This window comes from Notolabrus celidotus, chromosome 10, assembly GCF_009762535.1.
Source record: "Notolabrus celidotus isolate fNotCel1 chromosome 10, fNotCel1.pri, whole genome shotgun sequence".
Classification (NCBI taxonomy): domain Eukaryota; kingdom Metazoa; phylum Chordata; class Actinopteri; order Labriformes; family Labridae; genus Notolabrus; species Notolabrus celidotus.
Genome location: NC_048281.1, coordinates 25,801,790 through 25,820,647, shown reverse-complemented (window position 1 = coordinate 25,820,647; position 18,858 = coordinate 25,801,790). Strand labels below are relative to the sequence as shown.

At 41.1% G+C, this 18,858-nt stretch overlaps 1 protein-coding gene across 2 annotated transcripts in view; it reads left to right on the top strand.

The window, feature by feature from the left end:
- The window catches only part of il1rapl1a (interleukin 1 receptor accessory protein-like 1a), a 479,938-nt gene that overhangs the window by 305,970 nt on the left and 155,110 nt on the right, over positions 1–18,858 (top strand). For both annotated transcript variants that reach the window (XM_034693769.1, XM_034693768.1), the window contains 2 exons: positions 13,287–13,473; positions 16,558–16,711. In XM_034693769.1, the coding sequence (XP_034549660.1) occupies positions 13,287–13,473; positions 16,558–16,711 (341 nt within the window). The remainder of the gene's footprint in view (positions 1–13,286; positions 13,474–16,557; positions 16,712–18,858) is intronic.

Here is an 18,858-nt window from a genome sequence, read left to right as displayed (position 1 = left end):
TTTTTTCATCAGTGCACCTCTCAGCAACATAGAAAGTGCCTCAGAGGTCAGTGTTGTCCTAAGAGCTCCAGGAGAGTCACATCCTGGTGCTCTTTGGGAAAACGCTGCCTTCCTTTTCTCCCTGACAGCTAGCCTACCTGACGTTTCGCAGCAGGTCCTGTCAGTGTGATAAGCTGGGCTCTCTGAGAAACAGCTGCACGCCGTGATTGATTGACACATGTACAGACGAATCAGTATTGAACTTTGACTTGTGGTGCATTAGGGATTTGGTTAAAACAGCTATGGCCTTGACAACAACATGGATTGACATACAGACAGATCAGTGTTGCAAGCATGGTGCATTGTTTTGGTATCTCAACTTGGACAGAGAGTGTTTAAAACTGGGACATGTTAGTGTTTTATAGATATTTGTCAGCACACAAGTCACAGAGCTAAAAGCACGATGGTCCTGATCAAATGGGGGCGTATGGTCACCCTACCTTAAGATCTTTTAAAGATCACTTTTTGTAACTACTGACTTTTAATTAACAGAAAAGCAAAAGAGACTACTGGGCTTTAAGGTGCTGTCACAGAGTAAACATCTGTTTAGAGGGAGGGCGTTCGAATGTCAACACTATCCCTCCCAACCAAATTTCCCCTTAGCCCCCAAACACAGATTGCGGTGTGCAGTCATAATAGTGCCGGACTCATAACCAATTGGAGGACGTAGTAGGGGCTGCACCTTAACCAATCAGGACAGAGGATTGGAGGTTAGCTATGATTGGTCCGTCATAACGGGAACAAGGGTAATAATAACAACATTGCTTGATAGAAAGGCATTGGAAAACGCAGAGATTTTGCAAAAGTCTCAAATTACTTCACTTAACGATGAGTACCGATGGGCATTATGACCGTTTCTCCAAACCCAGCAGAAATAAAATAAAGTTTTTTGCACCATTCCTACCAACAGCAGCTTTAAAGCTGGGGTTGGTAGTCAGATTTAGATACACTTTTTGTCATACTGGTTGAAATTATGTTTATGTCCTGATGGCAATCAATACATATTGTGTTCCTTAAAAAGAGTGAAAAAAAGCTGCTATCTACAGTCGGTGTAAACCTGGGAAATCACCAACCAATCACCGTTTTTGGGTCCCAAAGTTTTGAACATATTAAATCCTGTCCTGCCGTTCTGCCCGCCTACATTTCCCCGGCGTGCTCTCACGTCCCCTGCCTCTCTGCCGGCCTGTCCCCTCTGACCCGATGAGGTGCTTTGCTCAGGACTGTAGTCCGGATCAGAGTCTAAAAAGCTCTCACCACGGGGCTCTGACAAGCAGAATAATTAATGACATTCAGTAAGTCCTTCAGAAAATGTATATGTATTGTAGCATCCATCCGGACAAGCCGATTCATGAACACGTTGAGCTTTAATAACCGGTCACTGTCGGCCGTGAGCACGCCAACCAACAAAGCAACAATCAATGTTTGAATGAATGAAGAACTTCTCCTCTTGTCTCTCCTCTCTCCAGCTTGCACACTCTACACTTTAGTCTCCTGATGCCTTCACTAACTGTCAACACTGTAGGAATTAAGAACATCTACACTGAACACGTTTAAAGAGCTGTTACAGTATTACATGTATTATAATACTTAGAGCCATGAGGAAATGCTACATTCAAATTCATGCTAGTTTTCCGAGACGACCAAACCCAGCTTTAAGTCTCCCAAGCTAAGTTAGCAGCCCTCTTAATCCAGCCATCCACTGTCTCTTTAACAACCTTTATTTTGAAGGTTATTTGGACAAAAAGAGACCTTTATTTATATATATATATATATATATTATAATAAATCTTTGAGTAATCAAACTTTTATGAGGATGCATAATTTAGTAATCACTTTTATCTGATCCTTAAATGTGTTAGTCGTATATTTACCTCCACCTCAGATGAAATTATCTGATCTTGTAAGCAAAGTTATCCTGCTTACTCGAAGGGATAACGCTTAAAATGACTCATCGCTTATCACTTATTAAAACTGTCAGTTATGATTATTTCAAATACTCTTGGATGAAGCTGTCTCTGCGTTTGGTGCTCTGGTGTGTTTGAATGCGTGTTTGTTTGCGAGAGATAAAATGAGTGAGCCAATTGAACTATCTGAAGTTGAGGGGAGGTACATAAGACAAAGAGAGATAACAGAACACAGACACAAGCAACAGCGCGCTCACACACACACACTTTAGTTGGCCGTTACTGAGACACTCCTCCTAATACAGGATGCATAATTATGTGTCAGTAACTTATTAACCTTTACGGTGGAGAACATCCCTCAATAAATGGCTCATTGCAGCTCTTCATTTCAGAGAGTTTTTAATAAACCCAGTTAAAGGCCTCTTAAAGACCTAGAGAGGCTTGCAGAACACATGGAATGTGACCGGGGGAGTGTGTTTGTGTGCAATGATACCCTGGCCTATTCTTAATTTCATTACCGCGCTCTGTAGGACTAATCTGCCACAGCACTTTGAAGTACTGTCTCAGTATGAATTAATATCGTCTTTGATTATTGACAATTTCCTCTAACCAGACTGTTGTTGAAACAGAGGTCACTGTAATTCTATCCAGCTCTCGTCGCTTTGTTCGGCGTTCCCCCTGCTTTGTGCTCGTGTTAAAGTGAGGGAGATTTTAAACTTCTCAGATACTTTAATGAAAAGACTGCAAGAGATTTGCCTGTGAGCTGAATCAGTTGTCTTTTGGTAAAGGGAGTAAGCTTTTAAGTCACACTCTTTACCATATATGACCCAAACACTACCGCCTCAAACTCCCTTCAGGCAAAGGGCAGGAAATTAAGCCTAGTCTTTTTTTTCACTGCTCTTGTATTTTATACAGTATACTCATACAGTGAATTACATTTGCTATTACAACACATTCTTTCCTTATGCACATTGTTGGCTAAACACCTTATCTTCCAAATGTGGAAGTCATAATAGAGTCCTTCATTCCAACAATGGCTCAAAAGATTTGGAGAATATTTGGACTTGGAGAGATTACTATACTGATAGGCAACAGAGAAGCCCCTCTTGTATAAATTGGAGGACCTCCTCCAATATATCTCCCTCTTAAGCCACCTCAAATTGCACTTGAACCTTCTGGATCGCCATCTAAGATGACACTTAAAGCTAGGGTTGGTAGCCACGGAAAACTAGCACGAATTTGAATGTAGCATTTCCTCAATACTCCGTCTAACCCCTCCCCTCGGAGCTGCTCAGAGCTCCTCCAAAACGACACCCCCGCTCACATGCAGGAGCGCAGCTGGTTCACGACCATATGATCGTGACTGATTCAAAACCGGTCCTCATGAAAGTTGAAATCCCAAACAAACAGGGCTACTGTTAGTACTCACATCTCACAGCGAGCGAGAGAGAGGAGAGACAGGCAGGAGAAGTTCTTCATTCAGTCAAACATTGATTGTGCGTGGTCACGGCCGACAGTGACCGTTTACTAAAGATCAACATGTTCCCAAATCGGCTCGTCATCCCTACAGTGTCCAGATGGCTGCTACAATACATATAATACATCTACATTTTCTGTAGTACTTACGAAATCTCATCAATTATTTTGCTTGTCAGAGCCCAGAAAAAGAAACTGTTCCAGAGTAGTACCAATTTGTAGCTGGGCTATAAGGAAGAACTGCTTACATCAGGGACTGGGGACAGGGTTATCATGACATTGCTCTGTTGTGGTAACCTATGGAAAATCAAGCTGAGTTTTGCACTAGCACTATCCCAGAACTAGCTTTAGCACCAACCCTTGCCATGTTAGCTCTCACCCCAAATCATAGCTACACCAACAGACAGAGTTGTCCGTACAGAGTTGTTAGAAAGAGGACAGGGAAGGCAAAGCCAGGGTGTGAAGCCTGTTTGGGCAAGAGCTCACCAGCGCCGGGTTAGGCTGTGCACTCTACCTCCCTCTACTCCCACATTTTCATGAGGGATGAGAGAAGAGAAAGAAAACAGAGAAAGTCTCTGTAAAGACATGTAAGAAAGAAGACAGGGAGGGCAAAGGCATAAAAAAGAAGTAGGAATCGTAAAGTTTGGCTTCCTTTCAAGACTTTTGCATTGCTTTTATATTCAGTTCACCTAAAATACTGTATCTTCCTAATGAACTAGTGCTGGTACCTCAGTATGCATAGCCACACAAAACCATAATGACTGACTTGAAATCCCCATAAATAAATGCAATTAAAAACACATTACGTGCCACCAGCACTGTGTAGCATTACACAATGAACATGCACTGAATGTGTCATATTTCACCAAAGTTATTTCACTGTCAATTAGTCCTTAGACCTAATTCAGTGGCTTCGATCAGCTCAGCGACTATCTGTTTAATTTTGTCAGAAATGGTTTGCTTTCCTGTAAATATGAATTTATTGATGTGGAATACATTTGTTTATTCAAGGAATTTACATATTGGCAAACCTCCAGTCGCTTAATTGGATTAAAACATAGTGAAACAAACCGGTAAAGTGCATTCATTATCCATACCACAAAAAAATTTATGATGTGATAAATCCTACTCAAGGCAACTTACAGAAGCAGTGTAATGCTTAGAGATGCACTGATGGTGAAAATCAGCACCTATACCAATACCAATAGCAATGTGGATACCAATGTATGGAATAAAAATTTAGCTAATAGCTGACTCATATACATAAGTTTTTTGCATTACTTATTTGAAACTTTTTCTGTTTTTGAAATGAGCGATGAGTTTTGATGTATTTAAAGTGTTGCTCTCTTCTTTTAAATCCTTCTTAAAATCTCACTGAAACATATCTTAAAAGCTGCATGTCGCTCATTTTCTAACACTCCAAGACTGCCAACTGTTTCTTTCACTTTTTAATTATAGAGTGTAAAAAATACGTCCATAGTCCCCGCAACGCCATCCATTGGTTTCTAAGGAGACATTCTGAAGCTCAACAAGGCCAGAGGCCATATTGGGAATGTTGACTCGATCTAACTTGTGGTCAGCCTAGACGGAGGTAAACAACTACAATAAGTCCACCTGTCTGAAAACTCAGCAGAGCCCCAGTTATGCTAATTATAAAACCGCGGAAACACTTCTCGAAATGACTTTGCATTCAAATTAAAGAAAAAGTCTCAACATAAACCAAACAAATGTTTTTTTAAGACTTTCAAATGCCCATATCTCCAGAAATCATCAGGCAGTGGCCAGAACAGGCCATGCTGACTTTCAGACAGTGCATCAACGTACATACAGATTTCAATGTGAAAATGTAAAAATGATTAAAGGAATTCTGTTCAGACTAAAATTGTGGGCGTGGCACACTGTCAAGTTTGGAGGTTTTCTTGGCAATCTGCCAAAAACTTGGCGTAGGCGCCGGCGTAGGCGCCGGCGTAGGGTAGGCGCCGGCGTAGGCTGCAGGTGTGCGAGGGCCCGTTCATCACCACTTGCGGCTTTAATTTTTGTTTACTTTTACTCCTGGTATTATCTTACTTTTAATAAGTGGGTTATAGAAAAATATTACTTACTGATATTCCTGCTGTGTTAAGATGCTTGTTTCTGATTGGTCAAAACCCCTTGACAACGATTATTAACTTTTACTAATATGAGCAACACCAGAAACAAACTGATCACACGTCATGTCAAATCAATCCGCAGAAAAGAATTCTGGCACATTTTGCTTCTGCTTGTTGACACCATAGACCGTAGTGTGAGGTAAAACCAAGCGGCAACCTCCGGTCTCAAACTATGAAGCCCATGCGGAAGTGTTATAAACTGCAATTCATCGAGAATCCGCTTGAGGCTGGCTGCAGAAACACCAGAAACCACATAGACATGAATGAGAAAAAGACAATCTTTGCAGCATTAATACACAGGTTTACAGCCTGGTTCAAAAAACGGCTTGGCTCTACGTAGCTAACTTCTCTATCGGCACACACTGTACGGGGGTGGTTTTTTTTCTAACGCGACGGTTCAGAACATATTAAGTTTAAGAGTTTTTGCCCAAATATGGACATGACTGACTTGACTCCCAGACGGGAACACATATCTGTTGGCTAGGAGGCTCAAACTCCGCCACACTATGCCTGGTTGAGTTTCGCATTTCCAATATGGCTGCCGCCGTCGATTGGCTTCAAAACAGTGCTCAGGAACAGATGGGTGACGTCACGGATGCTACGTCCATATTTTATACAGTCTGTGGGTAAAACTTTAAGTTTCAGTTAGCATGCTAAATCGGCAGGCTATGGACATTTTCTTATTGGATCCTGTCCAGCACTATTAGCAATGGCAGTGGAGCAGGTGGGTGAAACTTTAGGTTACCAGTCGCTAAAAGGAAAGTTGAACCATGAGCGGTGGTGATGATAGCAGCAGTGTTAAAATTGCCTTGTTTATTTTCCCACTGTCTTGTCTCACTCTGTTGGGATTCTATTTCCCATAACTACCTGCTCACCGTACATTATCCCTTACTTGACAACATCTACTATGAATACAAATAAACAAATGAACTACACATAAACATTATTTGAACCAGGCTGTAAACATGTTAAACTAGCTGTAGAGATGGGCATTTCAACATACAAGCTAATGGGGATCCCTGGCTTTTGCTACCAGCCTCAAGTGGACATTTTAGGAACTGCAGTGTTTTACACAGTGAACTCCTCTCTAAATCTGTAGTTTGTTATTTTATCTTTCAAGCATTAAAAGGATGTGATAAAGATATGATGTGAAAAAACTAGATAAACATCGGCTACCAACTTTGGTGCATGGCACATTATTTGCTGGGAGGTCTATGCCCTAAACTGGGAAAATATCAACCACTGCCAATCCTATATCTGTTATAAAAGTTGGAATATGGAAAATTAACTGTCCCCTGGAGATAAAAATGTCCACAAACAAGAACAAATGTTGGCTTGTTGATGGATGTTAGAGGTTATCATCGCTTTAACAGTAATAAGGAAAATGTTCTCCTTTATTTTTACAGTAGGAGTAGGTACACATGAGCATCTGTGCACCAACAATATTTTTGACCATAAACATGATTACTGGTCAGATTTTGGTGCTTGTTGTTAGTGGAGTGAGGTATGAGAGATATGGAGAAAACAGCAAAAATCGGGTGGCACTAAAGCTGTTTTAAAACAATCATTCCTGCATCTTAAGCTAAAGTGAATTTATGGCATCACAAACCAATCTGATGTTGATGTAAGCACCCTCAAATTACAGCTGATAGTCAGTACTTTAAAGCCAAAGTCATGGTTTCATTTTAAATCCAATACGCTGGAGAATAAAAGCCAACGGAACAAAAAAATGTGTCACTGCTCTAATACCCTCAGCCTGCACAGCGTACACGGCAGGATGGTTTTCAATAGCTCTGGGCGTGTTGCGTACTATCTATAAATGTAGGTAAATCCATCTGTGTTAAGTTCAGCTTTTCACTGAAGCCCTCCAGATGTTTTTCCTCAGAAAGAGATATGGAATTGTGTGACTTTAAACATGTGCGTGCTATGCGTGAATGGTTATCTTTGTCCTTCTCTGTCTGAAATTTAAGTCTAATCGCCGTTTTTCTCGTGAAGGTGACTTCATTTACATAGCAATCTCCCTGTGCTTTCTCTCTCTCCTCTCCCAGCCTTTCTCTTCTTTGCTCTCTCTTTTCCTCTGCATGTCACCTCACATAAGGTCTGTAACATCGATTCAGATCCATCAATCTTTCTTCCACTCTCCCTCGCTCTGTCTCTCACATGCACACACATGCTGCCACAGTCCCTTTATATGTCACCTGACAAATTATTTTTTAATAAGTCCAGTAATGAGTCTGTGTCCTGAAGTGGGTAAAGGTGCATTTATTTTTTCCCCCATGATCACATTTTCCAACATGTGGGATACTAATGTGTGGAGAATCACGGCTAACGTGAGCTGCAGATTAATATCCAAAGCAGCGACACTCAAATAGAATGTGACAGACGTGAAAGACACCACAGGACTGTGCATCGACCCCCGGCTGTCCATCAATCAAGCACGGCCGCTGACACCTTCCCACAATGCCACAGGGTGCCCGCTGTGAATATTTAACGTGTAGGAATGTCTCCTATTGGCTCCCTGGGGACCTTAATGGCTCAGGTGCATGACTGTGAGAGGTCACTTCTGATCTTCTTCCCTTTATGTCAACAAGCGGGGGAGTTTGACTTTATACATGTGTGAGTGTTACTGCATTTATGTGTCCACTTGTGTGTTTGCGCAGTCGTATTTGTTTCTTATAACAAATATATTTGTTTAAGTGTGTTCTGTAAGCCCACACGACGTATCTTCCCACTCCTTTCTCTCTAGATAGCAGGCAACGAGTCGATAATGTGAGATCTCAGCGCCAAGAGGGCAAAACTCTGAAGCATTATCTTGCATCTTACTTTTGCTTCCTACAGCGTTTTCTGGATGCCCTTTTAGTCATCTTCTGTATTGTAAAAGTATACAGTATCTTTTATTCTCATTCCAAGAGCTATTTTTCTTCTGCACATCTCATTGCTACCTCTACACTGTGCTCCACAGCTGCACGTAGCCACATTAGTCTTTTAAGCACACATATGTGTGTGTAAGTGTATGTGTGTGTCTGCATCTGTGTTTTATGGTCCCGAGAGGTCAGAGGTGTTTATACGAGAGAGGTGACTCCCTTATTGCTTCCATAACCTGAGTAGATCATATGAAACCCTGTCATTTACAGTGAATGGGAGCATCTGGTGAGCCGTAAATGTAATGTAATGAAATGAAATGAAAGCCCATATGGCTGCACGCACAGCCCCATGTTTGAATGCCTGGGTGACTGACCGAGTCAAATCACACCCAGGCTGGGCCGGGCAGCAGGTGATGAAAACACAGACAGACATTTATTATAAAGCAATATGGACTTACAGTCTGGTCTTTTATGGTGTGATCCATGAGGCTACTTATTTCAAATTAAGGAAAACTTCAATGCTACAGCTAATGATATTTTAGGTCATGGTTTACTTTGAGCTCTTAAACATAACCAAAACATTTTATGGCAACACTTTGGAAGCTGCTCTTTCATGTCTCCAAGAAAACCACTGATACGTCCCAAAAAATAATTTGATTTTACACTGTCCAAAGTTATTATTTAACTACAATGTAGTCAAAACTTTCTTGTATTTACGACACTGAATGAATGATCACAATGTGGTTCAACGTGTTTTCAGTTTCAGCCTCCACAACTGCAAACATGAAGAACAAAAAGTTTTGTATCAACATTGGCTACTTGGCTAACTGTCTTAAGCTGACTCACAGCTTAACCCTTAGATTTCAGTCATTAGTAGGGTTGCAAAATTCCAGGAATTTTCAAAGTAGGAAACTCTCCATGGGATTTAACTGGAATTTATGCGAATACACAGGAATAAACCAGGAATTTACTAAATTGAAGTTTGGCTCTTAATAGAGAACTTAATTATAGTTGGGAAAATATAATTTAGCATAATCCTGACTAAAACAACCAGATTTAATGCAAGTACAGTTGAATATCTATGCTAGTACTGAATTGCATGCACATATGATTTATAGAATCGTGCAAAGGCTTGAGAAGCTTGAGGGAAGATGCTTTTTTATTTGCATGTTGAATGGGACTTTTTTGGAGGGAGAGGGGCTCCTTTCATTTAACATTTTGAATGAGACTTTTTTGGGATTGCATTTTTGTTAATTTTTGAATGGGTTGGGTCAGAGGGATGAGTAATATTTAACTCAACATTCATGTTTTTGTTCTTCAATTAAATAATTGATTGTTCAACACTTGATAAAGTTCTACTTACAAATAAATCTGTTTTAATTGTATTATTTTTGATGGATGTCTGCTTATAACAAAACAAATATTTCCAATTTTCCAATAATTCCACGGAAAGTTTCCAATTTGGAATATTTCCAAAATTCCCCCGCTTAACTTCCGATGGAAACTTTCCAGCCCTTTGCAACCCTATTCGTAAGAAACTTAGCTTAGCTTAACAGCAAAAGCCTTAATGGAAATGAACTGCTAATACCAGAGCTGAAATGTGAAGACAACACTTACAACAGTTCTGCTGTTTTTACCAACAATGTAACACCTTACAAAGTAACACAACATAAAGTTGTGTTAGTTTACTGTAGCTAAATGTAGCTAATAGACTCCATCTGTTGCATTAGCTACAAGGGATGTGCAAGTATAGCCGGCTAAACAATCAAACGATGTAGCCCTTGGGAATCGACACCCGAAATTCTATCAGTAACATCCTAATAATAAATAATAATAATAATTGATCAGACTTTTATATCGTTTTCTAGGTACTCAAAGACACTTTACATGAAGTGCGAAAAGTAAACCAAAATAAATATAGTACAAAAAACTGAGATGGGAGGAAGTAGAGGTCACGTGTTGTAGGCTTTTATTTTGAAGAGGTAGGTTTTGATTTGGTTTTTAAAAGAGTGAAGATAGTCAGAGTTAAGGTCGTTTGGAGGGAGAGAGTTCCAGAGAGTTTGGGCAGTGACGACAAAGGCTCTGTCCTCCAAGGTGCGGTGCATGGTCTTGGTGATGGGGAGCAGGAGATTAGCATCTGAGGTGGCGAGATGGGGAGTGGCGTTTAAGGAGGCCGGTTAGGTATGAGGGGTTGAGAGTATTGAAGGCTTTATAGGTGATGAGCAGGGTCTTGAAGCAGATTTGGTGCTGTATGGGGAAGCCAGTGGAGGTGCTAAAGGATGGGGTGTAATGTGAGCTCTGGAGCGGGAGTGGGTGAGTAAACGGGCAGCTGAGTTTTGGAAGTCACTCTTGTGTTTGGCACATATTACCACCCCTCCAAACACTCTTTGACAGTGGTTCTCTTTTGTTTCTCTAAACATCTGATAATGCAACAAGTCTGCGTTAAACTTATTTGAAAGCTGTGTCTCAAGCAGCAATAAAGAGTATAGCGTATCTGCATGAGAAGCAGAGTTCATAACAAAGCGCTGGTATTTGACGCAATAGGAATGAGATTGGGAAGTGTGTTCAAATCAAAGACTAAAAATATTCTTCAGAACTTTACAACATTTTGGGCTTTACAGTAAAGCCCAAAATTATTGTGAAAAGAAATCCTCACATAACAAGGATGTTGACAGTTGCAAGTATTTGTTTGGCTTTTAACAAACTTTTGACCTTAAAGCACGAGTTATACTGAGGACATCTTCTGACAGTCATGGCATGCATTTTGTCAGTGGCGATGAAGTATGAAGCGATGGCGGCCTTGATGATGATTGTTAGGATGTTTATGAAGTTAAGGTAAGAGACGCAAATAGAAAGAGAGAGGGGCATTACTCTCTAACATCTCGGGTGTATCAGAGGTGAAGTGTGTTGATGGTTGCTGGGAGACGAAGGAAAGAAGGGTAGAGGGCTGTGCAGTGGGGGACTAACTCCTTGTGATGACCAAGCAGCTTTCTCTTCCTTTATGTTGTGAGCCCCCCTCTCAACGTTTCTCTCTCCTCTGATTAGCATTCCCAGGCCCCGGCTGACTCCCCCCATAAATCCAATAGCGGTGGTGAGCGTGAGTCATTGACTCGGTAAAGCTGCTGAACACGTCGTTATTGCTAACCCCACAAACAGAGGGGGGAGGGGCTGGAGGCAGCGGAGGGATGCATAAGGATAAAAATAACAACAAGGGTATCAAAGGGAGTGAACAGAAGATTCCACTCATTTGCATGTGTGTGGTGGAATCACACACTTGCAAATGTGTTTTCTTTTACTGTTTTTTTACAGCATTTTCATCAAAAGTAAGTTGTTTGTCATCTTTTTGTAAGGGATGTAACCTCATTATTGACAATGATGATAATTTTCTTGCTTAACTCCCAGCATCAGAGACTTCAATACCAATCTAAAGATCCCTTCTTCTATCATTGGCTACGTTTACATGAGACTTTTAATTCCTCTTTAATTCAGAATAAAAGTTAAATCCTCTTTAAAAAGTTTAAAAATGACCTTGTAAACACCTAATTCCGAATGAAAATGACCATTCCGAATTAAACTTAAATCCGAAGTAAGTGGCTGGTTTATTCTGATTTTAAATCCGAATTGAATAATTCCTCGATCATGTATACGTTCATTCCGCTTTAAATTAATTCCGGTCGTTCTGCGCATGCTCGTTCCCTTGTTCTGTCGCGATGACGCACATATTCCACGCTGGCGGGCACATATTCCAGGCTGAGGTAGAGCAGCCGTTGCATTAACCGGCTTTGATTTGCCAAAGTACGGTCTTACGCCTCCCTTCTCCGGTCCTCTATCTCTCTTCTCCTCCTCAGCTGACGAAAATGAAGCAGTATGTTTGTGTCGAGCTGCTTATTCAAAACTATAATCAAAATTAAAGCGAAAATTGTACTTATTGTGTAGTCTTCCATGTTGTAACCGAAAATTGTCACAGTCTGCTCACCTCCTCCCCTCTGTCAGTAATTTTCCACTCTCCTTGCCTCTGCTCCACTCTGCTGGCCAGCCACGCCCCCTCATCAGGCAACCCAGTTCACCTGCACACTCACCTGCTCCTCATCTGCAAACAAGCTGATTTATAAGCAGCAGCCACTCTCCACTCCTTGCCAGATTGTTCTTTGACCTCATGCGAGACTTTCCAGCGTTCTTCTCCGGACTGATCTCCCGTTGCCGACCCTGCCTGCCCGTGACCATCCCTCCTCGCCGCTTCCCAGGAAAACACCTACGCCTTCTGTCCCTGACTACGAGTTCTGCCTTCACCCTTCCGGGGTTCTGCCTGTCCGTCCTCGTGGCCGTTTGGTGTCCTGTCCTCCTGCGGAGTACGAGTGAGTCTGTTCTTCAACTCCCTCTGGGATCTGTCTGTCACCTGTGCTTGATTCGTCAGGCTGTCATCGAACCCTGAGAGACTCGATTCCCTACCTGTGTTCGAGGTAGAGAGACTATTCACCTGTTGCTCGTGTCTATTGAACTGTTTAATAAAGGTCATTACCAACTGATCTCTTGGCTTCCGATACTGCTTGTGGGTCCTAACTCAACCTGTTACAGAAAATAAAAGAAGCAGGAACTGGATTCTGTTTTCTTCCGTTAGACGTAAATGCGTCACGACCGCCCCTGTCCAATCAGAACCCTTCCCAACCCCCAGACCTTAAGCGGAATTGAATAAAGGCGATTAAACATGTTTTCCATGAAAACCTCAATTCGGAATTACTATTTCCATGTAAACGCGAAGGAGAAAACTTTAAATCTGAATTACTTAATTCTGAATAGTTAATTTCAAATAAAAAAAAAACTATGTAACCGTGGCCAATGTTCTCTTCCCACAGGAACTCCACATACTGCATGAAGGTGTCCATGTCTCTGACTGTGGCCGACAACGACACAAACCTGTGCTACAACTCCAACATGAGACGCAATGAGAAGGCTGAGCTCAGCAAGAGTAAAGACATCCTCTGTCCTGACATCGATGACTACGTCGAACCCGGCAAGGAGCCTGACATCACTTGGTACAAGGTACGCTATCTCTCTGACAAAGCATGCTTGTAATTGTCTGATTATATTCACTTTAAAGCTTTTTGTATTCTTGCCTGAAGGTTCATTAATTTTCTATTTTTGTGTTCCTTGAGTGCAGCTATTTATATGTTAGGGAAAAGTAATAAAGAGGGAGTCTGTCTTTGTGGTTATACAACTGAGAAATACCCTTAAATGGTTCATTGGTTTGTTTTCATTTAATTTCTTGCCTGTTTTTGTTTAAAGCCTTGTTGGAAGAGTGGTTCCAGATCACTTAGGCAGATTATGTATAGATACAAATGATCACAATGAATTACATAAGTGCCTTTGTGCAGGAAAAGTCATCTAAGGAGAACAAGGACTGAGCAGAGGGCAGCCACAGAGATGGCTTCTGGTAATGAACAGAGATCTCGTACGAGGAGAAAATTGTGCAATGTCACTCTCGTGCCCTGCGGAATGAGTGGGTGTCCTCCAGTTGCTCCTTGTCCCTGATCTTTATGCAGCATGCACCTTCTCCTCTCTCACCTGGGCCCTTGCCTTTCCCAGGTCAGGCATAGCCTGCAGACAACAAAGTGCATCCCGGAGAAGGGCTCAGGCCAGACTAATCACAGGCAGATCAGCAGTAGATTAGCTGGACGGGCTCGACCTCTAGGTTTTTCCAGGATTCAATTATGGTCTGGGTAATGACTGGGAGTGCTGGAACCCAGAGTTATTTGGACCACTGCGGAGCCACGGTGATTGAATTCGAAGGTTGCCGGGAGCAATGGTAGAATAGAATCCACAGAGCCATCGTTGTTCCTGCCGCAGCATCGAGGGGCTGCAGACACAGGATTCATGTCATGGAGTCACTCATTGTGCCTGCGTACGCATATACTCACAGACGCAGCGCAAACCCACTTATTATGTCAGCAGAGACTACTGTAAATAACATTCTCTCTCCTCTGTGGCAGAACAGGAATATTGAATGGAGAATATTTAGTTCAGTGCAATAAATCTTGATCAGATAAGTAGGATAATGGCTAAGCTTTATCATTTTACTGTTTATAGTTTTTATGTAAGAACCAAGCCATTCACCCTACCACTTCAAACACTTTCTAAATGCTCAGTGACGTTAGAAAGCTTTGACGTCTGCCGCTCCATGCAGCTCAAACCACTTTAAATCTAACAGATCTTATTTGTTCCCAAGCAGAGGGAGAGTCTTGCATTTCATGAAGTCAGGCTGGCCTTAAAAATGTCCCTCATGTGTTCAGAACCAAAGTACCTTTCCATCTGTCTGCAATTAGTTTTTTAGCTCAATCCCAATCTGCACATTCACAGACTCACAGACTTTTAGATGCGTCCCCTGTAAGTGTGTGAGTCACGAGGCCCTCCCACTGTCAAATCAAGTGTTCAGTACTCCAGGCGTATTGAAATAGTATTTAAAGCTCCTGTGAGGAGTTTTTGTCTGATGATGAAACAGACCGAAATTAATACTGATGTCTCTTTATGACCCCCAAAAAACAATCAAGACCATCAGAGACAAGATTGACAATTTCTACATAATTTTATTAATGCCTGAAAGTACTGCCGCAGGGTAGGTGTCAGATAAGACAATTTACAGCACCATTTATAAACAGACTTTCAGTCACATTTCCCACAGCAGAGATTCTCAATGTGTGATACATTTGACAGTTAAAGGTACAGTGTGCAGTTTTAGGAGTATTTATCAGAGCAGAATTGGCAGAAATGGAATTTTATATTCATAAGTTTATGTTTAAATTAGTGAATAATCACCTGTATATCAAAGTTGTTTTGTTTTTGTTGACTTAGAATGAGTCTTTTATATCTACATAATAGGGCTGAACGATTAATTAAATTCAAACCAACATCGCAATGTAATAGAATACAATTTTCAAATCCCAAAGGCTGGGATTAAAAAAAAAAAAAAGTTTCATGTACACAGACACAACTTTACGTGACATGCATGCAGTAAGAGGCCGTAATGCACCTTTCAGCTGGTTTGCCGACGACCAAAAATCTCCGAAGAATGAGACACGTGCGAGCGGGAGATGAAGAAATAACTTCAGCCACGCTAAGTTTTGATTTGTTGTTTTGTTGTTGATATCTTAAAAATTGCCTCAGCAGAAGAACCGATCATATTGAGGCGTACCAAATAATCAACACACTGAATATCAACATGTGCAGCAGGCTTATAAAGAATCTCCGCAGACGCAGAGTCAGTGAAGACCCAGACAACGTGTGGATTTACTGCAACAGGACAACTGAGCTGAATCATATTTAAGACTCACAGTGTCCAGTTCTCTGACTACTGGTTCTTATTGAGAAAAATGAGCATGTTTACGTGGTCAGGTGTCAGCCAGGAGCGCTACCGGGTCATAATCAGTCCGGCAGCAGAGAAAAAAAGAGACCTGTCACTCAGCTGAGAGCTGCGGCTGAGTGACAGGTCTCTTTTTTTCTTCGCTGTGCCCAGTCAGCTGATTCACATCAAAACATGCTTTAAACTTAAAACACTTGTTTGGCAGAATTTTGTTAAGTAGTTGTGGTGAACACTTTACAAAACTGCAAGTCAAAGTAATTAGTAAGTTTACAACTGTAATTCAAGTAGATAAATAAACTGTCTTTAATCTTAATTCATGCTTCATTTGCCTTTATCTTAACATAAGCCTAGCCTATGAGAAAGAACAGCTTGTGTATAATAAATCTAATATTGTTTATCATAATACAGATTGATTTATTGCTTGTGCTTGTTGAAAAATACATGAGAAGAGGACCTTGAAAAAATAATCGCATAATAAATCGCAATCACAACCACAATTAGAATATTTCCCAAAATCGTTCAGCCCTACTACATAAGGAGTGGGTCCCTTGCCATGGAGGCTGCCATCTTGCAACGCCTTGTTTCTGTAGTAGCACAGAACGAAAAAGAAGAGAGTGGTTGCAGTGCACAAATAACTTGTATTGATACACAGTTTTCCTTAACAAATTGAGGATATAGTTATCGGGCTTCACAGGAGCTGGGAATTATCAGTGGGAAGCCTTTGGGTAGAAGTTCTAATTGTGACATGCCTGTCCTCTTCTGATGTCCAGGAGTGTCGTCCAAAGCAGTGGCGTGCAAGTATCATCATGAAGAAAGACATTCTGTCGATCCAGGAGGTCAAGGAAGATGACATTGGGAATTACACCTGTGAAGTCCAGTTCGGCGGCTTTGTGGTGAGGAGGACGACTGAACTCACAGTAACGGGTAAGTCTTCAAGAGAGTCAAAGAGCAGGAAAGAGAGAAACGTGTGAATGGCTGTGGAGCGTCTCTTTTACAAGTTGTACTCTGTTGTGGAAAATGTTGAGCGAGGGGGCAGTTCTAACAGTTGAAGGCCCCTGAGGAAAGGAATGGATGTTTACAAACACACACTCTCTCACACACACACTATACGAAGCACTGCAGTGATGTCCTGCTGCTGTGTTAATTGCTGGGGGAGGTTGAATGCTGTGTAGCCTGGCCTCTATCCCTTTTTCTAACTCAGCACTTTCCAGCCAACCGAGCAGTGTTGAAATATTTAAGGCTGTGGGCTAAACCCCTTCACACAGGGAGCTAAAGAGCAGTGACCAAGGTCAGGAGATTTACGCTGCTCTGCCCCCTCTGTTCCTATCCATCTCTCTATCTCTCTTTGGCCTGCACAGGTGAGCGCATGACAAAAAAGTGCATTCATTTGCTTCTTTCTCAGCATGAGTGGACTCCAGGGTGAGGGCTGGGGTAGAATGATTCCATGCCTGTGTGCTGCCAGGTCAAGTGCTCATATTAAGGCTTTGGAAAAGGTTGAATCCTGCCTCTAGATTTTTCAGCAAATCTTATTATTTTGTGTACATCTGTTTGATTCATCCTATTCCTCTATTGCTGCTAGGGTCAAACCATTTCAGCTAAAAGCTGTGCTTGTGTTGTGCTCTGTGATTCTGTAGGTAATGCTTTAACAACTCCTTGACCTCCAGTCTGTTACAGTCAATACCAATAAGAAAAACATTTCTGAAATCTACCCCTAAAGAAAAACTCATCATTGCATCAGTTTGTTACTGCCTGAGCTGATTTGTATCGTGAATAAATATCACCATGATTAATAGATTTGAAGTTTTAAGCTCAAAATGTTTCCACATTGCTTCACCCTTCACAGGGCCCCAGGTTGCTTGGCCATTGCATCACTTTGGTGTGTAGCTACGTGGTCTGTTTCTTATCTAAATCAAAACAAATTGACGAAAATTTTACCCCAGCTGCTTCGGTTTCTGTTTGTGTTTAGATGTTTTTTAAGGGCCTTATGAAAAAGTAGTCAATATCAGTTTTTCACTTGCCAATGCAGATGTTGATAATTAGAGAGCAGGTCAGCAGGTGGCCAATATACTGTATAAAGCAAAAATTATGTTGTTGTTTTTGTTTCATTTTTTGCATCTGATAAAAAAACAAACAATTTGGTGATAACTTCCATTGCTCCACGTGTATTACAATCTAATTTATATGGTTATCTTAGCCAGTATCAGTCAGTCGGTTTTAAATGAATGTTTAAATAGTTCACAGAGATTAGAAAATTACATTGGGTGTGCTATCGATTTCTGAATATGAAGGATCTTTACTGCAAAGCAATATTAAACTGCACTATTCTATACACCATAACAGATTTTATTAATCCTCCTGTTATGTTCCGGGTCAGATTGACCCATTTCAAAATTCAAAATTCCCCGACATTGTTAAAAGTATTTATTCGGTGTGAAACTTCTTCTGCTTGGCTTTATTATCGTAATCAACATATAAAATAAAGAGTTCATTTCACATATTTGCAACCCCCTGCATGTTTGTATTACACAGATACTGTTCATGGGTCAATTTGACCCGGCAGTCAAAGTGGAGACTTGAGAGGGATCAGAAGTGTCCAATACTAATTGTTTTTTTTTTAACTGTGTGACATATTTCACCCCACCTCCTCTGTTCCAGTGGGCAAACTCCACCCACATAGAGTGCACACTCAGCAGGGGAGGGGCAAAACATATCAAAATTCTCTGCAAGGGAGTCATACCAACATTATACTTTCTAAAGTTTTAAACATGAACATGAATATTCATGAAAAAACAGTGATTTATCCTCATTGAGCCATGATCCGTGAGAACACCAATGCACTAAATGTTGATTTAAATGGTTAGTAATGGAGTTAATAATGAGATTTAAAAAAATGTTTATTGGGATTTTTTGGGGTTCTGACACTTTTGGATAATTGAATATGTCCACGGTCAAACTGACCCAGGAACATTATTGCTGTTCCAGAAAAACAAACATAACAGGAGGGTGAAACACTGGCCACTAACTGTTTTAGATTTGACCTGCTAAAAGTGAAAAAAGTGTTGCACACTGGT